We start from the raw sequence: 18,825 nt of genomic DNA, 5'->3' as shown, positions 1-18,825 counted from the left end.
ACAACTTAAGCTGATCTAAATTATTGGTGCTACATCACTGTACCTCTCCCCCTCAATCAGACATTCTTGCCCCATCTTTACTACCATCACCAATGCTCCGTAGGCTGGTTTGAAGCTGATACAACAGAAATCAGATTCAGCATACTAGTGATTAGTTTTCTTTTAGATTAGTTCTCTGAACAAGCTCATCATGGCATCAGACAGGCATCAGTGTGAACACAGCTATGGAAGACAAACATGCAGCTTTGGGAAGGAAAAGAGTGAAACTGCAAGGCACTGGCTTCACTTCACTGAAGCTCGCCCTTTTCTGTAATGGTAAAAGTGATTTCATGGAGCTGTTCACTTCATTATTTTAATTTCAGATTTTTACCCCCCTTCACAATCTGCTGAGAACACGAAAAGCTAAGATCTTTGATGATGGTGGTTAATCTATAATGATGTAAGTGCCGGAAGAAAATGGAGTTCACCTCCTTAAGCAAAGTAGAGAGATGAGCTTATACAGGGTAACAATGGTTGCTTAATAATAGAGATATTAAGAATCTTCCTTTTTTTTGGCAATGTATTAATGCCTTTCTTCTACTTCATCTAACGTCATCCTCCATTCATACTGTCAAGCAATATATCCTTTTCCTGCTTTTCTGCAGAGCAGAAAGGATTGACTTGTACTTGTTTGATCCCTAGCTACTATAATAAGAAAGACATGAATTATATTATTTCTAAGACCAGGCATGGTGATGTTTTCACTGTAAGCGTTTACTAAAATGTAAAGTAGTGCTGGACAAATATTTCGATTTTTTCATTCTCCTACTTAAAATTAAGAGCTAGCAAGCTGGCAAACATGAAACAAAGACCAGTCAGCAGTGCTCTAAATTTCCATTCAAGAGCTTGAAAAATGTAATATTTTTCTTTCTGAGTAATGAATTTTAAACCCAAGGAACTATTTCATCCACTAATCTTCCTTGCCTAAAAAAAGTTAGGAGAGAATAAAAATCTCACAAACAAGTGATCAGTGTAGTCTATTCAGAGATCCAGACACAACGAGCTTTCTTCTCCTATACAGTCAATCTCAGAAACAAGAAATGAGGCAGGAGAACAGTCTGTGAAGTATCCCATCAGGGACAGTCTAGTGTTCTTCACCACATTCATCAGTATCAATTCCTGCAAGAACTCAGTCCCACAGAGGTTGTTCTGAATCCTTTGAGTAAAGTTAAACGCATTGCAAACTACCACCACAAACATATACACTATTAATAAGTGCCAAACTGGAAGTCTCATGAGAGAGAAGCTAGAGTAAGGAGTGTATAATTAGTCCTCATTATCTTTAAACTAATTTCCTTTTTCTGTCTAGTGAAGATAGCAGTTGGAAAAGTGACCAGATTGACAGCCCCAGGAAGAGACTGCCTACAGAGGCAGTGCAAGTTTCCACATGGTGCCCTGTCAACATGGCTCACTGGGAGAAACAGCACCTGGGGAAATGAGAAACATGGTTTCAAGCTTCATCTGCACAACAAAAACACTGCAGTAGCTCAAAGAAGGCATCAGCAAAACGCACAGCAGAAGGAGGTAAAAAAAAAAAAAATAAATCAGTGGACAAATGAAAGAGCATGTTCTGCAACATTGCAGACAACATGGGGTTTGCCAAAACCTGCTTGGCTTCCTGTTTTTAAAAGTTGGGCTATGATTGTGCCATTCCATAGAGCAGCTTAGCTCTTTTTTCTGCTCTAGCTGCCTGTGATACCTTTCTTCTCTTCCCTGCGGAGAAATTTCCCTTGTCTCACGGTCCAGTGAATCTTGTTGTAAAGGGGACAAGTTTCTGTCCTGACAGAAATATAAACCTGTGTTTGCTTTTATTTTTCTTACAGTTGATACTAAAATTCTCAGTTCATTCCGCATTTCCCTGGTTTTCTAGTGAAAGGACCCCAAAAGTTCCCAATATTTTAGTATTTTTCCTGACAGGATGCTCTTTTTCTTCTGTATTTCTTTCTTGCCCCCCACCAAACAATTCTGGAGATCAAGTTCTAGAGTGCATTATATGCAAAAAGAGCTGGTAGCACTGGAGACAGTGAGCTATTCGAAAAATCAACAGTGAGTCCTTTAAGCTAATTCCTACTGAAAAGTAGGAACTGCCTGAACAAAGATAAATCTAAGCTTCTCAAGATCTGATCTGCTGTTTGGGATACTTGTGTCTTCAATCAAAACTGTGTGGCCCAGGAGAAAATATACTGAAATAACGCATCATGAAAATGGAGAGGAATGCAGTCATCAAAGTATCTATAACTACAGGTAAAACATGAAAGCATCAGCTCTTTCAAACTACCTTTGAAGGTAGAAGACAGTTTCAAATGATCTCTAAAGCTAGTTAAGGGAATAATAGGGCCACTATTAATTTCTTACCTTCTGGAAAGTAAGCAACATGCTAAGAAATCCTGAATTATTCATTAGCTTCAGAGCCTCAGCCCACGATGGCTTCACACACGCACGCTCTTGATCAGCTGTTACTGAGTCTATTTTTCTTTGGAATAAAAGGAGCACACAATCCATAATTCGCATTATCAAGTGAGGAGGTTTACCCAGTTTGCGAACTGTTGCAATGTCAGAAGGTTTTATTGTCTAAAAAATTAAAAAAGAAAACAATCCACTTATAAAAGCAATCACCTGATGGTAGAGAAAAATTCTTTGTGGAGGACTGTGTATGTAACGCAATTGCTGCAGTTTTGCAAGGTCACCCAGAAGCAGTACTGCAGAAGGTGGTACCATTCAATGAGCGCTTTATTACTCGGCAGTTGAGGAGTTACTGCCCATCTTACCTCTCTACTGGGTCAGGTTTCCGTGTTTGTTTTCCTTCAAGGATTAACAAGTCAGTGCTAGTCCTTTCAATAGTTGTGTTTTTTTTTTTTTTAAATCAGAGGCATAAGATATATTATCACAAAACCCAATAATTAACTACATGCATGTTCACAATATCTTTGATTCTGACCTGCAGGGCTGCCTCGGCTTCTTCCAATGCAGGTCTTGCAGCTTCAAGCTTCTCTTCTGCTGCTGCTTTATCAATAGCAATGTCATCCACAATGGCCTGAGCCTTGTCTTTTACCTTTTGCACCTGCGTTTTCACTTTTTCAGCAGCTTGGGCTTTCATAGTTACTTCCAATAAAACTTCATCAGCTTTTTTTGAAGCTAGAGCCAAATCTTTCTCCTTCATGACCAACTCTTCAGAGAGCTGATTTACTGAAACCTCAGCTTCCATCAGTTTTGCAAGACCTGCATTGATCAAATTCCACTTTAGCAATAGGAAGCTGTATTGAGAGACAGACCTCAGTAAAGCAATCTGAATACTTAAAATAAGTTACTGAGATTAATAATTAGGAACCCCAGTGAGTGATCCTATTTGCTGAATACCAAAATAAAGCAGGGCTAATATCCATTTTCTATTTAAAGCTTTTTCTTCTCTTTTCATTTTTTTTTAAATGGGTAAGAGTCTTCAGAATCTGTCACTTGATCATTCATTTATATTCTTATATATGAGAGGGACACTAAATATAAACCACACATATTGAGAAGCATTAGTACTGTGAATGACACTCTTAAGAATTATCCATGCAATTTATGAAATCCATGAGACCATAGGTAGTACTAGACTGTCCTCTCTGTACAAAACAAAGAGAAGGAACCTGGCGTCCTGAGGAATGCAACTGAAGACACAAAGAGCCTTGGCTGAGCTTCTAAATTCAGCACTACATGGACATCTGGATGGGATGTGGGTAAAAGAAACTAAAGATTCTAGAGCAATGCAATGCTCCAAAATTTTTACTGAACCATGAGAAAATCACCTTGAAAAGCTCCAAGTATAAAAATCCTTGTATATAAATGCATGCATCTAAATATAAATGCATGCATCTAAATATAAATGCATCACATTTATATTTCTATATAAATCTTTCTAACCCTCAAAAAAAAAAAGCATATATGGTCCTTCCAGGCAGCCTGACACCCACTGCCTATGGAGATGTGTATACATAGTTCAGTTCTGCAACTGGCAACAGTAGAAGAAACACTTTAAATCCACATTCAGCTACAAACAGCATTCCGTTTCAGAAATTGTTTAATTGTTTACTGTGTATGACCTTGTGTAATGCAATATTTTAGAAATTTTACAGTTGACATATGACTGTTTCTTTAAAAGGTTCTTCAGAGTGACAGAATTCGAACATTTACTTACCTTTCCTCAGATTTACTTTTAGCACGTTTAAATGTGAGAATTAAGATCTCAAGTATTTCCTTGGCATACATACATGCCACCACAGAATCTTCAGGTATTTTAGCTGCTAACTAATACTATTTTCACAATCATCTGCAACCTGCTACGTTCACAAAGTTCACTGAAAGAAAGCCTCCCCATAATTTGTAATCACACACAACACAGCTGAAAACATATCATCCTGCTTCCAAAAGAAAGTGAGCTCACAATTTAAATCCATACTTTTACATTCTTTTACTCAGATTCTTTTCCTCTGTTGAAAAACAAATAAATAAAGAAAAATAAAATAGATTTTACCGTACCTGTTCTCATGCGTTCAGACAAACTTCTGACGTTGGCAAACTTCTCTTTGTAAATAGCTTTGTAGCCTCCAATGAAGGACAGGTAAGATTTTGGAGTTACAAATGTCCGTCGCCTATATCGTTCAAAGTATTCAACACATTTTTCAGCTACAATATCTTGAAAAGTTCCCATGGTGTTAACAACACTCCGTTTCACTTCATCTGTGCACTCAATATGGTAGGAAACTAAAAAATGCTGTGCAACCGCTACAAGAGCATCTTTAGGCCAGCACTGGAACCAGTCCATGGTACAGCCTGAAATCAGACCTGGAAATTTGAGTGCACGAGTTCTGAATTTTTCCCCAATGGGAGAAAAACAAAGAACAATATGCAGGTTATTACGAACTCGAGATAGAAAGTAATTATAAAGATTTTCACCAGTGGGAGTACACCTTGGATACTCCTTCTTCATTGCTGGTATCAGGTCTTGTGTGATTTCACCTATTTCATCTCGCGAAAAAAGATTTGAGACTTCACCTGAAGCCAAAACATTGTTCATGTACTCAAGAAACGACTCGTCTCTGATTTCGTTGTCTGTGAATATAAAGACGATGCCCTTTCCTTTTTGCCCAGCAGTGCGGTACAAGATTTTCAGATCATCCAAAAGGTTATTGGTGGCATATGTTCTGGGATAGAAAAGGATTAAAGAAAGAAAGAATAAAAATTACAGATCATTTTATGAAATATCTATCATCTGTCTCAGCTTCCTTAAGGCAAGAAAAAGGCTTCATAAGAAATTAATACCATATCTCCTGGTTTCATTTTTGGGGACTTTTTTTTCATAAACATTTTCTGAAAGTTAATGACAGTATCATAAACCATGGGACAGTATCATAAACCATGGGAGAAAAAAAATGGTAAGAACAACACTTTGTCTAAGGTAAGTCTGTAGTTTTGCCTCCGTACAGTCTGCGGATGTAAACTCTTTATTAGAACTAGAGGTTAGTACAACTGGATTAAGTTGTCAATTAGGAGCTGGTACCTGCAAATATTATGTAAATATGTCTGGATTATCTTTTGAAGATATTAAGAGCAGGTTAAAGAAAATCATTAACAGACAAGAATAGTCAAGACCGAGGTTTTTATTGTGTTACTTAGTGTAACTGAAATCAAGCACCAGAAATTATATCTGAGCATTATCTCTTGGGCTGATGGACTCTGGTGCAAACAGAACCACAGAATATCTCAAGTTGGAAGGGACTCATATGGATCATTGAGTCCAACTGTCTGCTCCTCACAGGACTTCCCAGAACTAAACCATATGACTAAGAGCCTCGTCCAGATACTCCTTAAACTCTGACAGGCTTGGCGCCATGACCACGTTCCTGAGGAGCCTGCTCCAGAGACCAACCACCCTGTCAGTGAACAGACCATGACTGGTTTATTCATTACACCTCACAGCTGGTGCATACATTTGCAGATGAAGTCCATGCAAATTCAACTACAGATTTCAGATTATGCAATATTAAATGAAGTAAATTAAAATTATTAAAAGGGCAGGTATTGTCCCTTATGTTCTTAGCCAATTAAAGCTGAAGTTAAGGATCTCTTTTCTTTGAAACCAGTTTCTTATTTCCAAGAGTCTCTTCAGAGTAATAAGAAATATTTGCAATACACAATGTGTCTCATTCTTCAGTACATGAAAACAAGACTTTTTGAAGTCAAGTATGCCATGCAGAACACCTCCTAGTTCTCATCCAGCTCCACCTTATCACTGCTATATAAATACCGCTAATGCAAGCACTGCAGAACTTGTAAAACAATCTAACTCTTCAGTTTGCATGTCAGCTACCATTATTACAGTGATTTGTGCTATTCTGATTAAGAACATAAGAATTTCCCTACTGAGTCAGAATCATAGAATCATTTAGGCTGGAAAAGATTCTTAGGATCATTGACTCCAACCAACTGTTATCCAAACACAATAGCAGGGCATCTAGCTCAATACTCTTAACACTAGTAATGGGAAATGCTACTTAATGAAAAAATATGAGCCAGCATTCACTCTTCACTGCTCAGTTCTTTCTTCCCCCCTCCATATTCATAGTCATTGCATAACGAATATTAGAAACTATGTCCATCTTGTCCTCTCAGTATCCATTTAAGAACCTGCTGATACTGTCTTCCTCCACAGCCTCCTGGAGCAAGCTACAAAAGATGACTATCAGCTTTGGAAAAACACACTTGCAGCTACCTGCTTTTTGCCCATCTCCAGCTAGCTTCAGTAGATGAACCTCTCCTAAGTGATTGAAATGTATATTTGCCTTATCAACAAATTTTCAGTCTTGCAAATCTAGGGACTCTGTTCTGATTCTACACTTTTTTCTTTCCCTCCTTTTTTTTTTGCTCCCACTGTTCCTTCCTCCTGCTTCTGAAACACAGAAAGAGGCTGTGACATGTCTTTTTCTTTTCATCATAACATTGTTCATATATCTCTGTAAGGAGGATTTCTCAGTGTGTTGAGTTCTTTGCCGAGTGAAATATACACTGCTGGCCCTCAGTGCTTACCCCTGTAAACCATACGTCAAAAGAGAAACAGATGGAAGACAGTTGTTACTCCCAATTATGTCAAATTTCTACAAATTACCAAATTCCAGTACTACATACTATTGAGTTATTGGTAGCAGTTGTAATAATACACCCTGGGTACATAAGCATCTATAGATAAAGTTACTATTTCCCCAGGCCATCAGCATTTGCCCGCTATGCAGAATACAGCAGCAAATTATTCCATGTTATCTTCAGTCCAAAATGGTACTTTAGTGGGATTTCACAAGGGTACATTGCAGACTCAAATGCTGAAGGAAAGACTGGTTTCTCGTCTAGCATAAAGGCAGCAAAACAAAGACTCGAGATCTGCCATTTATAGACTGCGCATTTATAGACTGTGCACAGACTCTTTTGATTGAAAATGAAGTTTACAATGAGAAATATAATGTTTGACAGGTTTACATTTCTTTAAGTTGGTTGCAAGACGCTCATATGGCAAATTAAGGAGAAAATGCCTATGTACACTGCATTTAGTTACCTTGTTAATGTAATCTGAAAGGTCTCATATCCAGAAATATATGATGCTAGTCTGGTCAGACTCTGTTTTCCAGATCCACCCACACCCACCAACAATGCATTTCCTTGTGGAGTACGAATAATCCGTGATATTTTAATCAAATGGATGATTGCATCCTGTGTATTGAGAGAAAAACAGATGGAAAGATGTAAAAATAATATAGTGTCTACTCAGCTAGACGCACATCACCGGAAAACTGCCTCTCAACAGCTAGATGACTTCTCTGGAGCCTATGCCAAAGGCTCAGTCTTGCACTCCTCAAAATCAACAAGAAGTTTCCCCCTGACTTCAGTGCGCAGCAGGGCTATCCCAAGAAAAATGTCCATGTATCAAGCTCATATGAAGAATGTCATATGCAGTGTTTGTACTTGGCAGAGCTGAGGGCATGTCACTTAGGGGACAGAAGGAAAAGTAGAAAGGAAGTACATTAACACCTTCCCCCAATCTTTTAGTTAAACTATTTACAGGCTCTCTAAATAGACTGCCAAAAGTAAAATACATGTATTTTAATTAATGTATTAATACATTAATTTTAATACATGTAAATTAGATGTAATTTACATCTAAAATACATAGACATTGCTTATTCCCCTGCTGTATATATCTTAGAGCAAGAATTAAACTGATATACTGTAAAAAACTACCAAACTGCCCAGTTTAAGGGTGGATGACCTTTGAGAAGGAGCTAACTTTCAGAGATGGAAGATGACTTTCACGATGTGCACTGTAGAAACAAAAGAGTTGTGCTTTGCAATGTGCAAGACAAGAGAAAGAAAAGATGGAAAGGGATGGAATAATTTGTGGGAGCAAAGGCAGCTGGGAGAGAGCAACATGGCTTTACAGAGTTTATTTTTAAGGCTCATTGGATACAAGGCTAGCCATTCTGAGCCCTCTCAAATGATTTGACAGAAATATTCAAGATCACATAAGTGCAAAAGACCTGACACTTTCTGTATAAATATAATTACAGGCACTAATACCTTGAAAAATACCAAATCCATCTTTGATCCTCTGATGGTTTCATTGTATTGTTGCATGAACATCTGTAGTCTTTCAGCCAAACAATCCAAAGACAGGATAGGCTCGTAAATTTTAGGAGCCTTCAACTCTGCATCATCAGGTTCATCTCCAGTGGCTTCTGGGACATCACGCAAGAAATCCACAAAGTACAAATCTCTGGATTTATCTTCAAATAGATCTGGACCATGTTCTGCAGAAGCAATCTACAATAGTACATTAAGGATTGCTTTAGTAATGAAACATTTCATTGACCTCTTTCTGTGGCAAAGACTGGAACACTATTTGCCTACCTTTTTCATCGTGTCTTCAAACCAGTCTTTATCACTTTGGCTGATGAACCTGTCTGAAATAACACGTCTGCACTCATGCTGGAACAAGGCTACCAAAACACCGATGCTCTGACAGACTTCAGATGTAACTGTAAGTATTCCTTGCCAAATACGACTGAGGTCTCGTAAATTAAAGACGTAGTGAAATTTAGTGGGAGTTGGTAACATCTACAAGGCAATATTATAAACTGTATTCAGATAAATACTATATAAAAATATTTCCTAGCTAGTGTTAAATTACTATAGAAATTTTCACAAACTTAAAAATCAATATAGAGTTAAAGCAGAAACACACACTTGGCATTAAAGAGACAAAAGTAGAAGTGAAGAAATGACAGTAGCAATGACCAGTCCTTCAATTTCACACAGGTTTCACTTGAGTTTCTTCAAATCTTTCAAGTCCCAGGAACATGGACACTGTAGCCAAGACACATTAGTTAATGATGGCATTAAAGGCCACGGTAAAAATGTCAGCATTACTTAATATGTGATGTTTCTTCCACCCTTTTCTGTCCCTCTCTTTAGTCCCTTCCAGGAACATGTGAGGAAAAGTTCACGACGAAACCAAAAAGTAGATGAGGAAAAGCAAAGAAAAGTGAACAGGAAAATAAGGAAAGAGGACTAAAAAAATTAATAACTTAGCAAAAGTGAAGTTTTCTCTATAAGCAGCTAATTATCAGTAGTTAGCATGATTTCTGTTGAATAGAAAGATCAATAGTTGACTAGTCAATAGATTCATTAGAATTATGAACTACACTTCTGTCTACAGTTGAGTAGTTAGGGAAATTATAACTGACATTTGTTTTAACTAGAAAAGATCGCTTCTTCATTAAGTGACCAAATTTATCACAGGTCTCTATGTCATAATTTTTCAAATTTCATTCCATACATAAATTTTATTTTCTATTTCAAAATAACACTTGCTTAGAACTTGTGGTTAATTTTTTTTGTAATCTGTTCAGAATAAAAGAAGCAAAATATTAGAATTTACTACATACTAGTTCCGAACTGATTTTCTCTCTAACAAATTTGACTCCCTTAATTCAGAACTTTAAAGTTTCTCATAATCCCAAGTATCTTCACAGATATTTCCTATCTATTTTTTAGTTTATGGTTCCTTATGCCCTTGACATATTCTCAAACAGAAGACCTCTAATTGCTCCTAACAGCTATGCTTACCATATTATACTGACATAACATAAATCTTCTGTTAGCTGTAGAAGGCAATGCAAACGCTTATGTTTCCAGTCAGCTAACTAGGTGCTGATAGCAACAAAATCAGAACAGAGGTACTAGCCATCAGCTATACATACAGGTCACAGGTTCACAATATGAAGTATAAAAACACATGACAGTAAAAATACCTGGGCTTTACTGTTTTGTCATGGTACAGATATTTCAAAGGCTTCTTAATAGATGTAATTTTACCTTCGCTTTTGTTGTTTGCCAGATCTTTCGAGCTGTAGATACTAATGATGAAGCCAGTTTACATACTTCTGCAGGGAAACCTCGTTGCTCACAAAAATAGCCTTCAGCTATTGTTTGAAATATTTTGTCTATAGAGGAACTGGAAGGCAGTGTGCAGTTGTAGATAGTGAACTGGCGTTTCAGGCGCTGTGGTATATCGTTCCGACCTCCCCCAGGGTGAATCATAGCAGCTACAAACTGGGTGTCTACAACATTCGTGAATTCTCCTGGCTTCTCCAAATTGTAGAAACCTTTCTGTTCCATCAGCTGTCTTACAATCTCATTGGTGATCTAGTTATCATTTAAAAAAAATAAATAAATGGAGCAGTTAAGTATTTCAGAGTTCTCAACTCAAAAAAAAGGAAAGAAGAAATTTCCAGTATAATATATAAGTAGGCAGAAGGAAACACATCTCTTATCTTTCTTAATTTCGGATATTCTGCTGGATACTTCGGCAATTTATAAAGCCATGCAACATGGTACCAAGCACTCTGATGCAGTGGATTGGCTCTGTTTAAGCTTCACATGCTAAGTGGCTGTGGACATGAGGTCAGACATTCAACTAGATTTCCATATTATTAAGAAAATTGAAAATTCAGTACATCAAAGTTTCAATACATACTATATATTGAGATTAACAGAGGCACTTAGTGACAAAGAATGGTTAGTTTAGCACAAAGTATAGTCACACATTCCCTTGTAAAAGGGCAGCAAGTGAACAGGATTGCAAAGCTATACTGGGAGCCAGAAAATTACTTTTTCTCAGCAGTAATTTTTTTTTTAATATAGGTCAGACTTTTGGAGTACAGATCTATAAGTATTCATTTATGAATACCTCAAGACATCTCACTAGTCTTTGATGTCAGCTGTGATGTTGTCTTTCACCTAATAGCAACTGTACTTTAAAGTCCAGAGTGAATGGGAGTAGGAAACAGTTTCTGATCACTTCCTGGATTTGCATACTTCCTTTCCTAGACTGTTTCTTAGTACAGCTTGTTTGGAAATTCTGCAAGCTCTGTAAGTAACCAAAGCAAAAGACTTAAAAGCTATAATGATTGTAGCAAGTGGCTTGATGCTGACCCTGACCTTTTGGGACTGACAGTGTATTATTCCTGAAAAATTGACTTGGGGCAATTTATTTTAATAGATGTACTTGGTCTAGTCCACATTATACCTTTTTCCTAAACTTGCTTGTATTCACTACCCACAGATCAGTATTTCCATTAGCAGCAACGGTAAAATACCAGTTCCCCAATGCCAACACTTCCCTTTTACCTGATCACCCCATTCATTAATCACAGGCATGTTGATGTCATCAATAAAGACAGTCATTTTCTTCCCTGCTGGAGGACCGTATGTGGTGCCCATTCTTTTATCTATATAACTTTCTATGCTCCTTTGGAACATATTTGGCAGAGTTGCAGAAGAAAAGTTTAGGCATTTGGTCAAGTGAACATCAGGATCGTACTTCCTTGTGTAATCCTGCAAGATAAAACAATTTTAAATAAAGTGCACCAGTAACCCCAGCTGAATTCAGCCAAAAGGGAAACAGATGCTCAGCAGCCTTGCAAAAATCAGACATCTACAAAAGCCCAGTCCTGCTATTAACTTCAAAATGTCAAGCAGCAGTTTATTTAAGATAAGTATACCACCAACAATGTGAAATTCAAATTCTCACTTAATGTTTTGCATGAAGTTTCTAAGTATTAAAATTTATAAGGTTTTAACAGATTTCATCAAGTGTTACAACCAGCAGACAAGTAAAAACTTGCATAAGCAGTTGTCAGGGTTTTTCTACATTCAAGCTGCTAGTGACCATCTTTTATAGTAGTCTGCAAGGAACAAGTGAAAAACCAAATCCTTTTTCACTTCTACACTGCAGCACCACATCTTATAACAAAAGCAATGCAACGGAATGGCAGTATAAAATTAAACCCAGCTAAATTGCAGTTACTCATAGTTACCTCTCTTAATGAAGAAAAGAATCCTTTTATGAATGCATGCAATTCCCACAGCTGCTGCTGCTGCCCTAAAGCAATGAAGTTCCACTTTTCTTATTTAGTGAGATTTTATAACAGAATTGGAAAGATAAAGATGTAACCCTGGAGTCACATCAAGGCATATATAAAAAGCACGGGAAATAATTTTGTTTAGCAAGAGTCCTGGGATATAAAAATAGTATTAGAATTTCCAGACTTCCAACATTATTTCCTTTTAAAGATTCAATTCTTCTGCGATGACAACAAATTTGAATATCAATTAAATTCTTATCTTTATAACAGAGCCGCCTAGAAATGCTCCCATTTTGGTATCTCAGAAAAATAAACCTATATCATTGCTGATTAAGTGCTTTAAACTCCAGTGAGACTTACATTCCATGTGACAAGAGAAAGCAAGACAGAGCCAAAACTCCTGAAAAGACTTTGACTAATAGCATTAAACCGTTAATTGTGTTGATATAATGTTGATACAACAATCTCATTTTATGAAATGATGCCTTCATAAGTAAGTTTTTCTTGGACATCACATAAAGAACAGTCTGCACATGCAATGTACATGCAAAGTCCTGTATTTGGTGAGTACTCTTGTCAGCTGCGGGGTTGGTGCTAACCTCTCCTCAGGGCTCTAACAGTTTGTACAAAACTAATGTAACAGGTCCGGGTGCCCATGTGCTGAGAGTGAGGGCTGTGGGGCAGCCTTGTGTGAAGAGGACAGGGCTTCCCTGTGCCAGACACAGTCGGTTCCAGATGGGTCCAATGGCCGCACTGGAGTCCCTCAGCATGTGCAAGAAATGGCAAAATGCAGCCTGGCAGTTGACAAGAGAGAATTGAGAAAAAGTGTGAGTGAAACAGCCCTGCAGACACCAAATTGAGAGCAGAAGGAGGAGGAGAAGGTGCTTCAGGAGAGATTCCCCTGCAGCCTATGGAGAAGACCATGGGGAAGGAGGCTATCTCCCCACAGCAGATATCTGTTGAAGCAGATATCCATCCTGCAGTCCCTGGAGGTCCCCACACCAAAGCAAGCGGATGCACTCTGAAGGAAGCTGAACTATCTGTAAAGCCCATGTCAGAGCAGGCTCCTGGTAGGAACTGAGGCCTGTGGTGAGCAGCAAATGCAGGAGCAGGTTTTCTGGCAGCCCATGGGGGACCAAAGCTGGAGCAGTCCATTCCTGAAGGACGGTGCCCCACGGAGAAGTACCAATGCTGGAGCAGTTCATGAAGAACTGTATCCCATGGAATTGACCCTATGCAGGAGCAGAAAACAGCATGTGGAGGAAGGAGGGGCAGAGGGAGCTGTTATGGATTTACTGCAGCGCCCACTGCCCTGTGCCACTTGGCATGAAAGGAGGTAGAGGAGTCAGGAGTGAGAGAGTGACGATGAGCCTGGTAAGAAGGGAGGGGTGAGGTGCTTTTCATGTTCTCTTTGGTTTTCGCCATCCGATTCTATTTTTAATTAGCAATAAATTAAATTGATTTTCCCCAAGTCAAGTCTGCTTTGCCCTTGATGGTAATTGGTGAGTGATCTCTCTGTCCTTCTCTCGCCTTGTGTCCTGTTGAGAAGTGGGAGGGAACCAATGACTGGGTGGTGGTCTTGCAGTTGGCTCAGGTCAAGCCACTTCAACTATGAATACACAGCCACTCAAAAAGCACACTTGTTGTGTTTTACTCGTTACGGCATTTCAGAATCTTTACATGGTAATATTCCATGGTACGTAAAAGAGAACTATCTTCAAAAAACTAGAGACTATTTCATGGGATTATTTTTGTTAGTTAAACTGTCAGATTCTGGGTGCAGTTTTCAATTCTACCATACCAGTCTTCCCTTAAATTCTAGGGGTGCTGCAATTCATTTATTAATAGTATAGAGGTTAAAGGGCTTAAAAAACACTCAGCTGTAAGCTCTTTATTTGGATACATAGAGATCCTTTACTCAATGCTGAAGATTACCTCAGATCAATTCAGATTTTTACCTGAAGTGTCTTCACTTTTTCATTAAATCAGCTGCTTGTATCTGGAAATTTATTTTCTATGGGGTGTAGTAAAGCAAAATTCTACAGAAGGTGAAAGCAGAAGGGGAACAGTTGTGAAGGCAGTTAAATTTCACTCCTAACCTTAAATGAGATCAAATATCTACTGGCATTATGCTCCCTTGTGTAAGGAACATACTCTGCTCTATAGAATAGACGTGGGGTAAGCAACTCCTAGGAATCAGTTCCAAATATTTTTAGAGGCAGGAATGGCAGCTGAAGGCTGGATGTTGCCAGTAACTGGCCAAAATCCAGTATGCAGAATACCAAGACCACCACTCAGACCCCGCCTCTTCACTCTGCTAAAATAGTTCTCCGGATGGTGCCAGGAACAGAAGTTGACATTACACCGGCACGTATGTTGGCATCAACAACTAAGCTGAAAAAGTAGTATTAAAGGCTGGCATTGGTACAACTGACTTTGTGTCAGGGCTCAGAAAGCACATGGCTAAGGGACACAGAATGGCTCCAGATTTTAAGAAAGCCAAAGGTCAAGTTAGGCCAGTGTTTTTCAGTTATTTTCAATTTTCAGACATCTGCAAATCCTCTCCTGGAGGTAGAGATGCCTGTACGGCAAATTCAGCTGTCCTAACACTAGATTAGTTTTATTTAGCAGCCTCTCATTTATCAAAGAGTCCAAAGATTCCCCTGGAAATCACAGACACCCTGCTGAAAACAATTACACTTGCATTTTTTCAAATAAGGGATGCCAGGTTTGGTATGACATCTGGGTTTGTTCAGGTTTTTGATTATTGGCTCTTCTATAGTATGCTATTAATAGTGTCCTATGATTAACCTGCACCATTGTATAATACACAAAGTGCATTTTTGTTAATTTAATAGAAATTCTGTTATTATTGATTTCTACAGAAAGAATAATAGGTAATTTGCAATGAGGGAATTAAGAGAGGAGATAATAAACACTAGATCTACCCTCTACAAAACTACCCTGAGTAAAGAAGGAAGTTCATTATTTCTCCTTAGTTTGGAATGTCTGTGCAACGATGGTGTATAAAAGAAGAGTTCACACACAGCACTATTGACACAGTATGGGGAAATAAAAAAGGATCAATATTTTCTTAGCGAAATCTTCAGTTTGACTTCTAAAAAGAAAAGAAAATATATGAAAGAGCATTTACCACATGACACTGTGTCCATGGTTAGCAAAGTTTAAAAGAAACCTTTATACAGAAGTATAGATACTTGTATTTTTTTGCTTGTAGACCATGTGAGTACTGACAAAATAGTAAGAATGCTAGCATATAATCTGAAGAAAAATCAAATTACTTTTACACTTCAATTTAACATTTCTGCCAATGTCAATTATTGCAATTTTATCATAGAAAGATATTACATTTTTCCATTCCACCTACCTTTATCATAACTGTTTTTGCTGTTCCCTGTTCCCCAATTAGCAGAACAGCTTTTCCTTGCTTCATGATAGTGTGCAACAGAAAGTCTGTTCGGATACTGTCTACATTTGGAACTAGAATGGAAGTATATTCTGGTACGGAATCTTTAGGGTAAATATATTCAGGGACCTACACAACAAAGATACACAAAAAGTTTGAGACTTTCTACCTGGCCACACAATCAGTTTGCATCAGAACATAAATGTAAAATGTGCATTAGAGAAAATTTGCTTCCTGAAAGTCAAGCATCCATTTATAATCCATCAGTACCTTGCCAGGCTTTTCTAAAAGAGTGTTAGACTAACACAATATTTTCACTCCACTATTGTCCATTACATGAAGACAGCTTTTCCTTGCTGAGTTTTTAAATAGTAGGGTGATAGACAGTAGACAAAGCTAAGATCACTTATTTTTCACTTTCAAAGCTATTTCAAATGCATGTTTCCATTCTTTGCTGAAGATATTTATGGATAAAAGAAAAAAATCCTTCAAAAAAGAAACTCCTCAGCATTTGGTAGGGTTAATTTTCCTAACCAAATTACGCGAGGTTTCAAATAATTAAATAACATGATTCTTACCAAACACATCTTTCTTGTATGCTCATTAAGAAAGCTTAGCATGTCACAGCATACGAACCTTCTTTGACCAGTGCTCCCACTGGCCAGAGGCACTAATACCAAATTCAAACACGGTTTCTTCTCCATTCACAGCTGGAAGTTCTTTCACTGCAGAGTGCTTCTGTAGGAACAGCTCCATTTTCAGCCTGTCATCTGGTTCCAAAAGAGCTCCGGCTGACCACATTACAGCAAAAATGAACAAGCGAGTAATATGTTCCTTGCTGAGCTGTTTCTCATCTCGGTCAGACAATAGACCCTGCAAAGTAGATGCAATATGTAACTACTGCCCTTCTAGAACAATGTCCCAGCACAGAATGAGAGAAAGAGAAAATGAATGTCCTATTTACCTGTAGGAGATCAATAGCTTGTTTGATGTATCCACATTCTAAAATTGGCATCTTCGGTGTCACAGCAGAGAAAACAAAATCTATCACATCCTGGAAAGGAAAAACATAATTTAAAGAATCTGTTTAACCAATTCAATTTTATGATTTATTCTAAGATGAAACCAGTTTCTTAATTTCAAGTATATTATAAATTTTATTCCAAACAACATTTTTCCTCATTTCTGGGATTATAAATATTCAGATTTAGACCACGAAATTTTGCTAAACAGATTAGAAAAATAACTTTGAAATACCACAGTTATCAGAATCACTTATATGAAGTCCATATAGCAATTTCCTGAGTAGCAACTTGAAGACTGCTTTTCAGTTGCAACAGGGATCTGCTACTTGTGCACTCCACTGGAGATTTTAATCTACATTGGCATTTTTGTAGTGGGAAGATAAAAGTACTAGAATTGTTGTAATGATACGTATATAATGCACAACCTTGCCACTATAGAATTCAATCTATCTGATCTGTTCTGACTACACCATAATGTACCTGGCCCTCTTGAAACAAATAATCTTGGTTTTCTGTAGAACCCTGGCAGGATCCAAAGGGAATTTTGCAATTTACTTTAACGGAACTTGGACTTTCCCCATGTAACTCCATAGTGATGACTACGATGCCTGCCTTTGCCAAGTTGTTGTAGATTTGAGCCCCAGCAGGCAACAAAGAGCCACGTGCTTAGTCCCAGTAGGCAACAAAAAACAATGTAGCCCCACGCATATCCATCCTTCTTCTGAGTCCCACTGGGGAGGAGAATCAAAAGAAACAAAGGCAAAATTCGTGGACTGAGAGAAGGACATAGGGAGATTATCCACCAATTATCACGGGCAAAACAGACTCGCCTTTGGGAGAAGATCAGTCTTATTTATTACCATTCAAATCAGAACAAGATACTGAGGAACAACACCAAATCCCCAAACCAACACTTTTCTCCACCTCTCCCTTCTTCACAAGTTTGACTTTTACTTCCAGTATTATCTACTTCCTACCCCTTCCCCATTTGGCAGCACAGGGGGACAAGGAATGAGGGGTTCAGTCAGTTCATCACACTTTGTCTCTGCTGCTCCTTCCTTCTCCGTGGGACAACTCCTCACCCTCTTCCCCTGCTCCAGTGAGAGGTCCCTCCCATGGGAGACTGTGGAATCTCTGCTCGAGTATCTGGAGCACCTCCTCTTCCTTCTTTACTGACCTTAGTGATCTCTGCTGGTGTCTGCAGGGCTGTTTCTCCCACATCACTTCTTTCTCTCTCTACCACTGTGCCAGGTCAGACTGGCCAGTGGCTCCCCTCCTTCTCCAGTGTTTCCTCCCTACCATTTTTTCCCCTTTCTTAAACTTGTTATCACAGAGGCCTTACCACTGTCTATTGGGCTTGACCTTGGCCAGAGATGAGTCCACCCCACAAGCAACTTCTGACAGAAGCTGCCTCTGTAGCACCCCCGGCTACCCAAGCCTTTGCACACAAACCCAACACACATGCATCCTGCAACATCTTTAGCAAAGTTTCCAATTGACGTAAAGTCACCTCTGAGATTTGCAGTGCAGAATTTTTTAAAATATCAATCGCCATCCATAATATAGAATTATGTAAATTGTAGCCTACTTTCACCTTCATTTAACAATTTTCATTTAATTCCCTGTGGGTTCCATTTGCCTTTGTAATATTTGGAAATCAACACTGTCTTCTCATTCTGGGAAGTAACAGTACAGGGACCCTATAGGAGATCTGGGAGGAGTTTCCACTTACAGCTGCCATGTCCTGTCAGTGAGAAAGCTGAGACAATGAAGACCTTCAGTCACTCAAACATGTAAACAATCACCTAGGTATTTTTGAAAAATCAGTGAGCTGCTTATCCCAAATACACAACAGCTTTGTTCCAATTTTTAGTTTACTTTT

At 38.4% G+C, this 18,825-nt stretch overlaps 1 protein-coding gene across 1 annotated transcript in view; it reads right to left on the bottom strand.

Moving 5' to 3' along the window:
* Positions 1–18,825, bottom strand: part of LOC104061008 (dynein axonemal heavy chain 5) — a 158,324-nt gene that overhangs the window by 60,498 nt on the left and 79,001 nt on the right. The window contains exons 48-58 of the mRNA XM_054058697.1: positions 16,883–16,972; positions 16,555–16,791; positions 15,880–16,047; positions 11,755–11,961; positions 10,441–10,770; positions 8,974–9,180; positions 8,644–8,886; positions 7,625–7,779; positions 4,558–5,222; positions 2,978–3,258; positions 2,395–2,610 (exon numbers count right to left, since the gene is read on the bottom strand). Coding sequence (XP_053914672.1) covers positions 2,395–2,610; positions 2,978–3,258; positions 4,558–5,222; positions 7,625–7,779; positions 8,644–8,886; positions 8,974–9,180; positions 10,441–10,770; positions 11,755–11,961; positions 15,880–16,047; positions 16,555–16,791; positions 16,883–16,972 — 2,799 coding nt within the window. The remainder of the gene's footprint in view (positions 1–2,394; positions 2,611–2,977; positions 3,259–4,557; positions 5,223–7,624; positions 7,780–8,643; positions 8,887–8,973; positions 9,181–10,440; positions 10,771–11,754; positions 11,962–15,879; positions 16,048–16,554; positions 16,792–16,882; positions 16,973–18,825) is intronic.

This window comes from Cuculus canorus, chromosome 2, assembly GCF_017976375.1.
Source record: "Cuculus canorus isolate bCucCan1 chromosome 2, bCucCan1.pri, whole genome shotgun sequence".
Lineage (NCBI taxonomy): Eukaryota > Metazoa > Chordata > Aves > Cuculiformes > Cuculidae > Cuculus > Cuculus canorus.
This window is presented reverse-complemented; position numbering and strand designations above follow the sequence as displayed.